Source organism: Sycon ciliatum, chromosome 7, assembly GCF_964019385.1.
Source record: "Sycon ciliatum chromosome 7, ocSycCili1.1, whole genome shotgun sequence".
NCBI classification, from domain to species: Eukaryota; Metazoa; Porifera; class Calcarea; order Leucosolenida; family Sycettidae; genus Sycon; species Sycon ciliatum.
In genome coordinates, this window is record NC_088649.1 from 35,355,025 (window position 1) to 35,366,946 (window position 11,922).

At 47.0% G+C, this 11,922-nt stretch overlaps 1 protein-coding gene across 1 annotated transcript; it reads left to right on the top strand.

Annotated features, from left to right (window-relative positions):
* The first annotated feature begins 4,421 nt into the window (after positions 1-4,421).
* On the top strand, positions 4,422-9,009 carry LOC135821891 (procathepsin L-like). The gene is made up of 3 exons (XM_065334888.1): positions 4,422-4,925; positions 5,456-5,669; positions 8,888-9,009. The coding sequence occupies exons 1-3, from the start codon at positions 4,458-4,460 to the stop codon at positions 9,007-9,009; spliced, it is 804 nt and encodes a 267-aa protein (XP_065190960.1). The 5' UTR covers positions 4,422-4,457.
* The last annotated feature ends 2,913 nt before the right edge of the window (positions 9,010-11,922 follow it).

The window sequence follows — 11,922 nt, forward strand, 5'->3', positions numbered from 1 at the left end:
TATCGTCATGGTGATAAGGTTATCACCACCAGTAAAATTTAGGGCTATCGTCATGGTGATAGTTGGGAGGGCCCAAATATGCTCAAAAATTTCGCATATTGGCCACTTGCTTCAAAATATGCTTCGAAATCACACAAATGCAGAAAAATATGCTCGAAATATGCTAGAAATATGAACTGATATCAGTGATAATAGAGAGGTTCCGCATAACGTAATTACGTTAGTAAAAAACGTAGTCCATCTACGGAAAGTCGTACGTAAACTGCATGCGCATCTGGGTTCCGCCATATGGAGTTTTCAAATCACGTAGCAGCCCTTGGCAACTCCGAACGCTGTAGTGTACGACCAGATCGACCTGGGGAGAGAGTCATAAATTTGTACCCCAATCCACTTACGGACCAGCTACGTTATCAGAGCCCTATCTACGTACTCTCCGTAGACAACTTTCCGTAAGTGGAGTGTAAACTCGCGAATTCACGGGTTTTTCCCGCCCACTAACGTAAAGTTGCTCAACTTTACGTAGTGCGGAACCTCTCTAATTATGCGAATTATTTGCTCCTTGTAGCAAAATATGCTACATTTGGTACAATTATGCTAGATTTGTTACTTTATGCGACCTTGCGTCGCGGACACTCTCTTCTCGGGTCAAAATTTTCGCCCCGTGTTTGGATGAGCATTTTCCTTCCGGGCTAAGTTTGGAAGTGTTCCCTGACCGAGCGTGCCGTGGTAAGTTTCCTTGTCCATTTCCGCAATCTGCCTTATAATTATGCGAATTATTTGCTCCTTGTAGCAAAATATGCTACACTTGGTACGATATGCTAGATTTGCTACTTTATGCGACCTTGTGTCAAAGGGACCAAAATAGGCGAAAATATGCGCAAGCATATTCGGGCCCTCCCTAGGTGATAGGGTTATCAGGAATATTAGGGTTATGGTCATGGTGTTAGGGTTAGGGTAATCAGAAATATTAGGGTTATCGCCATGGTGATAGCCCTAGGGTTAGGGTTATCGCCATGGTGCTAGGGTTAACTTGGGGTTATCATCATCAGAAATACTGTAGACGTAAAAACCCTAGCGAATTTAGCGATCGGCTCATTTTTGCTAAAGTTTCAAGTCGCTAATCCGTTGAGACATTAGTAGTGCACTGGTGATTTGTGAGTAAAATCGCTGCAAATCGCTAAACCAGCCGGCAATGGGAGAACGCTAAAATTACCCGTTCTACAGTATTAGGGTTATCGCCATGGTGAGAGCCCTAGGGTTAGGGTTATCGTCACCAGGAATATTAGGGTTATCGCCATGGTGATAGCCCTAGGGTTATCGTCATGGCAAGAGTACATGAAAACCAGAGTGTGCAGCTTGGGGTCTACTCTGCTATGGGTGTCTGTCACGGCGAAATTCCGTGATTACATCAAATTTGGTGCAGGAGTCTGCAGATCTGAGGCGGGAAATGGCGTAGTGCGTACAACTGAGCTGCAGTTGTGCAGAAAGAGACCTGCTTGAATCCTGCTTGTACGCACTACATCACTAAAATGATGTAATCACGGAATTTCGCCGTGACAGCAACCCGTCCGAGCTGCACACTCTGGTTTTCATGTACTCTTGGTCATGGTGATAGGGTTAGGGCTATCGCCATGGTGATAGGGTTAGGGTTACCGGGATTATTAGGGTTAATATGACCCGATTTTTAGGGTTAAACACACCAGTTTAGGGCTGAATCGCATTTCGTCATCGATGGCGTCATATGTAAACCGCTCCGATTTTAGGTTAAATCGCACAAATTTACCGTAAATCGGAAAATAATTAGGTTTAAACGCCCCAATTTTAGGGTTAAATCGCTATGACGTCATCGATGAGTTGGTACACCTCAAAATCCTAGTCGACTCGCGCATTTCGCGTCCAAAGTTTGTCGTCAGAGAACTCCTGTTGCTTCTTGCTTGAAATCGCCGCAGTCGCTGTTTCCTTCGCAGAATTTCAGTGAACTCATCCAGAGACTGGTGCAGAAAGCACCAGCATCGAGTCGTCCAGTTCGCTGATCTCTCTCGCAGTCGTTCACGATATGGCGGTTAACGAAGCAAGATTACAGAATAATCACCATGCTGCGTGGAAGGAAGGTGCGTAAACGCTTCTGAACGATATTATTGCAATCGAACAGGAGGCATGATAGTGCAATAGCATAGTTGAGACTTTTGTACAAACAGGATTTCTTCAGGGAATGTAACGTTTCTTGCAGGGGATGAAGGTTGAAGTGAGCTTAGAGAAAGTCACCAATGTTTGTTTTCTTCAGAAAACTAATCAGATGTCTGTCGACGCCTAGGAGGCGCTGTCGAGATTGATAGCATCTTTTTTCTGGCATGCATCAGGTCCATGATGTTCTAGAAATGGCGTCGGTGCACCGTCTGCATCCGTCTATAATACAGAGCCGACGAGTGTTCATTGGTCGTAGGAGCCGGTATAAAAAGACTCTACTTGCTTTCGTCATGCATCATTATGCTCAATTTGTCAACAGGGTTGCGTCATCCTGTCTGCCTCGTGCACGAACATCTCGTCCGGACTTTCGGAGCTCGCGCACAAATTTGGAGGTGCTAACTACGATAAAGCCGTGTACTTCCACACGAACGTGAATAAAATCGGACAAGATGCGTGGAGAATCGACAGCGCCGATATCAAAACCTATCTCAAGCCCCTGGTAGGTGAAGAGACCATCATCTGGGCGGGCATTTACAAAACTCCCATGTGGTACCTTCAACCGACAGATTTGATTGCTTTCCACGCTTTCGTCGTCTTTCAAACGAGAAACTGGTGGTGGTCGGCGGAAAAAACAACCGACGGTGTCAGCATATGCAGAGGAAAGACTCGTTCAAGCGTGAGATCTTCCTATCGAAGCACCAATCGAAAAACTCCGATAGAGGAGATTATTGCTGACAAATCACATGTAAATCTGCAGGATCTGATAGATTTCCTCTACGACTCCAATCTCGTCAAGGGTATTTACAACGTTGTAACAAACAACTGTCATACGTTTGCCTCCACTCTGTTCAACGAACTTGCAGCTACCCACTACGTCAATCATATTGCACTTCGGCATGCCAAACCCATCGACTCGGAGCATGCAATCGAATGAGTGCTCGACCCCCATCCAGACACACATTTAGCACAGATATGTTGATTTTAAAATTTTTAATTAGATATTGTTGATAGCTATCTGTGCTTGGATCATCGTAATCACACTGTTGACTGGCAATTCTCCGTAGTGGGAAGTTAGCTTCATCATATAATGGGTGAGATGGCTGACGGTCGATAGATGATGTTTTAAATGTTCAAGTGTCCGCCATTGGTTGTCGCTGTACGGGAGGAAACAGATCAAAACATGTATAATATCTATGGTATTTCAAATAAAGAGAATTGTACCGCAGATCACTTACCACGAACACAGAAACAGAGGCTGTAGACCGGCCTCCAGCTTCCTCCTGTGCCCTTGGATCGTAGATGATCCAAGAACGGCTGGAGGCCGGTCGCGGTCTTTGCGCATGTTGAGCAGGAAAACAACATCTTGATGATAGTTGAATGGGACTGATCAAGGTGGATCCAATCACTTTTATCCCCGCCCAGTTGTTCGTTGGTTGAAGGGTGCGGCGCGCGCGCGCGCGCAGTTCAACATTAAAACTCTGCGCGATGATCATGGAGTCCGCCGCTCAGGATGTGAAGCGGGTAAAGCGGTGACGTGAGTACTACATCTCTTTGAAACGTGCACGATTCATATGAAAACCGCTAAAGATGATGGCCATGGACCCCGCGTCACGTTCAAACTTGTCGCCGGTTCTAGTTGATTCCAGAAACTTCCACCTGATCCGAGCACGCTGTGAGTACTCTGAGCGAGGAGTGGGAAACTATCGACATTTTGGTACTCTCCGGTTGATGCAGACGGAGAATTGAGAATTGCACGACAGATCACTTCCCATGAGCAGAGAAATTCGGACTGCAGACCGGCCTTCAGCTTTTCCTGACTTCAGGCGGTCCACGAACGGCTGGAGGCCGGTCGCGGTCTTCATACAGACTGAGCATGAAAACAGCATCTTGATGGTTGATAGTTGAATGGGACTGATCAAGGTGGATCCAATCACTTTTATCCCCGCCCAGTTGTTCGTTGGTTGAAGTCCGCCGCTCAGGATGTGAAGCGGGTAAAGCGGTGACGTGACTACTACATCTCTTTGAAACGTGTGCGATTCATATGAAAACCGCTAAAGATGATGGCCATGGACCCCGCGTCCCGTTCAAACTTGTCGCCGGTTCTAGTTGATTCCAGAAACTTCCACCTGATCCGAGCACACTGTGAGTACTCTGAGCACGCTGTGAGGAGTGGGAAACTATCGACATTTTGGTACTCACCGGTTGATGCAGACAGTGTGTAACCTTTTGACCCGCGTACGTGAGACGCCCCGGTTTATGGTAAAATCGCTATGATGTCATCGATGGCGTCAGTTAGCTGGTACACCCATAATACTTTCTACTTGTGTGTGTGTGTGTGTGTGTGTGTGTGTGTGTGTGAGTGTGTGTGTGTGCATGTTGTGTGCATGTTGTGTGCTCACACGCAGGGTGCATGCGGCTCCAGCTGGGCGTTCAGCACAACCGGCTCCACCGAAGGCCAGCACTTCAAGAAGACTGGCAACCTTGTCTCGCTGTCCGAGCAGGACCTGATTGACTGCAACCAAAAGGAGGCTGATCGTGGCTGTGGCGGAGGTTTCATGGACCATGGCTTCAAGTACATCATCGAGAACCACGACATTGACACAGAGGAGAGCTACCCTTACACGGCCAAGGCCGGTACATGCCGCTTCAAGGAGTCGCACGTCGGCGCCACCCTCACCAGCTACAAGGACATGCTGCCGCGCAAGTCCGAGAGCGCCCTGCAGGAGGCTGTTGCCTCGGTGAGTACTTTTCTTACACATAACAGAATACTCTCTGCATGGTGGCCCATATTAGAAGCTGTGTCTTAGGAGAACATATCCGGCTAAAGATAAGAAAGCTTTATCATACATGTATATACCACTCTTTGGTTTTAGATACTACAATGAGAGTGCACAATCAATGGCTTGTCCACCAACTGTTTGTTTTACTGCTCGCTGCACCACAGCATAGTGTGTTGTTGGCCGGCCCACTGCGCTTCTACTCTGTTGGACCATCGTGTCTGTTGAACCAGGGAGTCGTAAAATACCGGTATTTTAAGACTCCCTGTGTTCAACCACTGTGTCATCATGGCTGTTGCAGCTTTCCCGGTCAGCTTATTGACTCTTGTTGTCGTTAAGAAATCTGATGATGTAAAATAGCGTTGTGGATGTTTGGAGCACTTCCCAGCACTTGATTGCATTCGGCGATGTATAGAAACGTATACATGTAATTGTAATACTCTTCACTCTCTGTGTGTTCTCTTCTGTTCCTGCCGGCTGTCGTATCGCAGGTTGGCCCAGTGTCGATTGCCATCGACGCCTCATCGACGTATTTCCGCTACTACAAGCACGGAGTCCTGATCGACAGCAAGTGCACCAACGCTTACCCGAATCACGCTGCCCTGGTTGTCGGCTACGGTGTTGAGGAAGAGCAGGACTACTGGCTGGTCAAGAACACCTGGAGTACCAGCTGGGGAGACAATGTTGCAAAAGAAGGATCCACGAGCGGGATTCGAACCCAGCACCCCTGTCTTTCCGGGACAGTGCCCTACCGATTAGGCTACCGGGGATCACACACACTCATGGGTCCTTCTTGCTACACTGCTCCCCCGCCCCAACAGGCTCAGTCGGTAGAGCATGAGACTCTTAATGAGCTAGCAAGAAGGACCCATGAGTGTGTGTGATCCCCGGTAGCCTAATCGGTAGGGCACTGTCCCGGAAAGACAGGGGTGCTGGGTTCGAATCCCGCTCGTGGATCCTTCTTTTGCAACATTGGCGCCTGGCAATGGCTCGAACCCACGACCCATCGTACCCCCCGCGAGCTAGGTACGGCGTGAGGACACAGCCTGTTGGGGCGGGGGAGCAGTGTAGCAAGAAGGACCCATGAGTGTGTGTGATCCCCGGTAGCCTAATCGGTAGGGCACTGTCCCGGAAAGACAGGGGTGCTGGGTTCGAATCCCGCTCGTGGATCCTTCTTTTGCAACAACAAGGGATACATCAGGACGGCACGTAACCATGACAACATGTGCGGGATCACCACGGACGCCAGCTATCTGATCGCCTAAGCACACATCGCCGGGACAACGCCGTCAAAGAAAAAGCGCTCGCACACGCCTTTGTCGTGTGATGTTGTAACTTATCTACCATCAGTATAGCTGATTGCCACCGCAACAGCTGCTGCTGCTGCTGCTTTTGTGGCGCAATCTTCCTTTTTGTACATTATTACATACTTTCTCTCTGTCACCATGACAACTGAATAGCACTAGTATTACAGTTTCACATCTGCACCGAATCTCACCTCCTCCGTTGCCGCTCGCACAACTGCACCGTCGCACCCTTAGCTATGTGTCTCACCGCCTCACTGCACTGTTCCTGTGTTTGTCCTTACCTGTGCCGTTGACCCTTTGCCCTGGCGTTACTCTCTATTCTCATCATGTACTTCTTTTGACGACGTTATGAATAAAATATTTATATGACTCCCGTCCCAAATCCGACAACTGGCATATAAATTTGTAGTTAGTGTGCGCAGCAGTAGCAGCAGTTGTGCCCATTGATTCTCATTCTCCTGTTCTTCTCTTCTGCACTGGCATTGGCAAGGTTTGCTGGCCTCTGTCAACGTCACTGTGCGTGATCATGTATGTCTCTGTGTTCGACAGTTTTGACTTTTCTCCGAGTTTATGTGGGCCAGTTCTGGGACGCTGTTTGCCGCTGTGAGCGTTTTGTTCTCTTTCGTTAAATCGATACTGAACTCTCTGCGTTGTTGTTCCTCCTTTATTCCCAATCGAACATGGTTGAACAAGCGGTCACGTGCTCCTGCGTACGCCAGTCACCTGGTCACCGTGCCTGCAGGGTACAACTTACTAGCCTGGTTGACCTTTTTTGGGTGCAGTCCTGTCACTCGAGTTGAACCTTGGTGTGAAAGTTGTCGCCTGCTGGCGTGGTGACCAGGTGATTTGGGCACCCAGGAGCACGTGACCGCTTGTTCAACCATGTTCGATTGGGAATAAAGGAGGACCGCTGCATCGCAGCCTTTTCGGACCAAAACCAGTCGACTCAGCGTCCAAAAGACTACAACATATGGGCCAATCGCGGTCATCCGTGCTTTTATAAGAACGAAATGGCGCTTTTAGTGACATACAAATCCCCATCTAGTAGGGCGCAGTCACCCAGTTTCGGTGGAAGTGCGCGAGTTCGATTGGGATTCAAGTAGGAAGGGAGCGTCTCAGCTTTCTCGGACCAAGACCATTCGACTCAGCACCCCGAAGACTACAACTGGTGAAATTTTAAGTTTTGCCTTAACTTCCCCTTTAAGAGTAACTCTCCACCACTGTAACTAGATACTAGATCCATAGATGGCGCACAACATATTATGTTATATACAGAAGCCTTGCTTGGTAGTTATAGGCGATTCACACGACAGGCAAATCCACGTTTGTCAAGTGCCCGCAGGAAGTGAAACGTGAGGCCGCAGTTCACACGGCCGCGGGTGGCGGCCAGAGCTCCCGCGCCGCGAGTATCCGGTGAGTATACGGCGTTACTGTGGTGATTTGGAATGAGTACCCAAAAACAAAGGCCAAACAACCAGGGTTCAAGACTACCGTACTTACGTACGACCTCACAGCCTCATAACTGTAAAAGTGCCCGCAGATGAGTGCATCCGCGGGCAAAAAGGCCATGGACACTTTTGGTTCCCGCGGGCAAATTTTGGTCACCCGCAGGAATATCTCCATGGTGACTTTCCTGTAAACGTGGATTTGCCTGTCGTGTGAATCGCCTATTAACATGTTTTTCGATTTTGACAGCATGTTACAAGGCGAGGACGCGTAGTGCTCCTGACTACAACCGACCGGTACTCTGCCAACCGGTTTATGGTTGTAGTCAGGAGCACTACGCGTCCTCGCCTTGTAACATGCTGTCAAAATCGAAAAACATAATAATTATTATGTTGTGCGCCATCTATGGATCTGCCACATCGATCGATTTTGCTGCGCGATCTGTCGATCGACAGATCGCGCAACGATCGATCGATCGCGCAACAAAAAAAAGAAACCAAATCGATCGATTGTGAGCTGGGCGCGGAGTAGGTATTTTACTACTCCCTTGTGAACGGCATCATCGTAATCAGTACTCGCACTGGTACTTGTACTTGGCGACTGGCCGCACACCACTCAGTAAACAGTAGATGACGATTCCCAAGTTGAAGAAGTAATGGTTGACGTTGTCGAACATTCAGACCCACTGGAGGCGTTCCACAGCCTGGAGCCCGCTGATAAGGATTTTGATGTGACTTGAGTAAGTACTAAAGTGATGTCAACACTAGTTCTACGTACTCTCAGTCTCTCTCTCTCTTTTTTCGGCGTCAGACATTGAGTGGGAGATATAGATGACTGGATTTCGTTTGTAAAATAATGAGTAATTTCTGCAATTTGTGATCGAATCAGCATGCTGTCAGATGTACCAGTCCACATCCCATCGTAATCAGCGACCAGGCCAAGCGTGATATTTGCCTTGGTATTTCACTATGTGTGGTGAGAAGACGTCCATTCACGTCTGAGAAATTCATTTGCAAATGGGAAATCAACAGGCCTGTATTAGTATGGGCAGAATTCATCACCCGGGCCGCTATTGAAGCTTTGCACAGTTGTCAATGTCCAACGGCCTATTTATACGAAGACCTGTGGTGGCTACGTGATTCTCTTAAACCTGTGATCATGTTTTCCAAGATCATTTCAGTAGCAGACATATGAAACGCTACGCCGGGCCTGAGCCCGAGGCAATGTACGGACGTGGCCGTGCTGCACTGAACCGCGTGGCATTATCGTCACGTATGATGGAGTCAACATGACTGCGCCCTGCATATGCATCATACATCTGATAGTACGTTTATTGCCCTATCCTTGGAGAGTGGGCCACCAGGGAAGGCTGGGTTTCCGACTTGGCTTCACCTACATGTATAATGCTCATGATTGAACACGCTCTTGGAGAATAAAATAATGTAGAATCCGGCTGAACATTGAAACCAGATAGCATCGCGTTTCTGCGCTGCACCTCACAACACCATTGACATACAACCAGGAAGAGCTGGGAACTTGAGGGAAGTGACGGAAAAGTCAAAGAGGAAGTGAAGAAGATTGAAGAAGAGGATCAGTAATCATCAAGGAGGCCAAAAAGAGGTCACCTACGAGCCAAATGGCTCTTGATGTGATGATGTGCATGCAGGTATGCTGGAATTGGATAGACTCTTTTGGTCAATTTTTGGCCTATCCCACATCTTTCTACCGCAGCTCTGGCAGATTGATTGGTACTATACCCCTGAATTTATACATTTCTGAGCTCTGTGACACGTTACCTAGCTCGTGAATGTCGTCTTTCAGCCATTCATCATTGCTTATTTTGACATTTGATGAGGAGCCGATCATGACTATTTTTGAGGATGCGCATGTCAGAACGCTTTGTTGTGACATGCTCATCTAAAGGATTTTGCAACTGTTTCTATTGAATACCTATAATAGTAGTACGAAATAATCAGGGCTCAAACGGTCACGGTTTTACCCCGAACGGTTAACTGCTAAGCTAACGGTTGGTTTAACGGTTATAACCTATAAGCCATGGCAATCCTGCGGACTCTTTTTTAACCGTTTATTTGACTATACTCATTCAAAAAATGTACCCTATTCAGTACAACGCACACATGTACATTCTCTTGCATGCTCATTCATACATACTCTCACACGAAGAGACCAGATATGACCGAGTTGACAGCCCAGAAATTGCGTACGCGTGCGACAGGCTGCGAAAGTGCATACTTTGCAACGACCTGATACATGAAAAATTGACTGAAAAGTTACTGCGTAACCGTTATCTTTATCGGTTATTAAACCGTTAATTCTTCGTAACCGGTCTGCAACCAGTTAATCGGACTAACCGTTTGAGCCCTACAGTAGGCCTTGGCGGATAATGCTCGAAAAGGTGGCAGATTCTGCTGTTTTTGCACCGAAATTGGCAGAACCATACAAACCTTATGGCGGGCAATTCCTCGAATTCTGCTCCATTTCTTTATCCACATACCAAACATGCATGAAACTTACCAGAAAAAGTACCGAATTCTGCCAATTTTTCTGCTGGCATTATCCGCCAAGCCCTACCCTACAGTGCATTTCAAAACTATAGACGCGTAGGGTTTTTGAAATATTTCAAATTTGGCTGGAACTTTTTGAGAATAGTTTTCGGAATATTGCTCAGGACCGCTCCACAATTACTCTCATATAGTTTCTAAAGGATTGGATAACAGACGCCCAATTTGGAAAAATTTATGCACAAAGTGATCACAGATTTTATGTGGTATAGATGCTGGCATATCGGTTTTTGCCTAGGTACGCGTCTATAGTTTTGAAATGGACTGTAGAAATAATGGTTGCGACTTTGGCGATAATTATTACGAAAGGGTTTGCTCCCCACACTGGAGCTCGCGCTATTCCGTCGACTTGACAAAAATACCCGAGCCCGCTACCCGACCAAACCCCTACCCGTTGCAGCCCTGATTTTTTTTCGTCGGACTGGCCCCTTTCCATTCCCTCAACAAACAAAGGAATTATATAATGAACACTGGATCACTTATTATTCTGCTCGGTGCATGGACCAGTACAGGAACCGACACTCAATACAGTCAACTTCGCTTATAACGACACTCGGCAGGGCATCAAAAAGGTGTCCTTATTCGTGAAGTGTCGTTATACCCGAAGTCTCATTATATGTATTACACTGGGATGGGACTTTGCTCTGGGCATGGAAATTCTGTCGTTATTCGCGAATTGTCGTTATATCCGCAGTCGTTATTAGCGAAGGTGACTGTACTTACTGTTATGTTGATGGATGGATGTGGTTTATAGGATCGCTCTTCCGAACGAGAACACTGTTTCTGGTTCATTGAAGTAGGGATACTGTGCATGTATTATAATGTGCATGCTTAGCTACAAGATGAAATGGATCCAGCCATTGAGTAAGAGAAGAGTTTCAATATTTTAATTCTATAAAGTATACACCCTGTTCCAAAATAACGCACGTGCCCTTGCATACGCCCAGGAAATCGAGCCTGCTATTATATACACCCGGGACCTATACACGGGCTTTTACGGTAACGTTATAATTATCTCAATGTTCCGGGTACGGCTATTTACCATGATGTGGGTATAATACTGGACATACATGTAGTCTGTTTTCTATTTTGCTGCTCCTTGTTCTTTGGTGCGATTGGTGGCTCGGAACAGGCAGACATTATTTACCGATATAATCGCACAGGTCACATTGTAGAGTGCAGACCACCGGCCTAGTGCTTTGAAGATTCACTGCGATATTCCCATAATGTTATAATACATATATGAAAATCAGCATCATTTTCTGTATGTTAAATGCCACAAATTGTTAGGCTTCACCGTAATATCAAGAGTACATAACCCCTCTTGGTAATATCCATGTTCAGTGTTCCGTTCACATCGGTTCATGCTGATCACCCGAAAGTGTCGTCTAAACAGGATATAGGGGTGTGCGGATAATGCTCGAAAAGGTGGGAGATTCTGCTCGAAAAGCTGTGAAATTGGCAGAACCATACAAACCTTATGGCGGGCAATTCCTCGAACTCTGCTCCATTTCTTTATCCACATACCAAACATGCATGAAACTTACCAGAAAAAGTACTGAATTCTGCCAATTTTTCTGCCCGCATATGCCTAACAGGATATGTCCGCGCCGCGGGGATTAT

Excerpts from the sequence above, each read along its gene's own strand:
- LOC135821891 (XM_065334888.1), top strand. The coding sequence starts at position 4,458 with ATGATGTCATCGATGGCGTCAGTTAGCTGGTACACCCATAATACTTTC. Across the intron at positions 4,926-5,455 it reads TGCAGGAGGCTGTTGCCTCG|GTTGGCCCAGTGTCGATTGC; the intron begins GTGAGTACTTTT and ends GTCGTATCGCAG. Across the intron at positions 5,670-8,887 it reads TGCAAAAGAAGGATCCACGA|ATCATTTCAGTAGCAGACAT; the intron begins GCGGGATTCGAA and ends ATGTTTTCCAAG.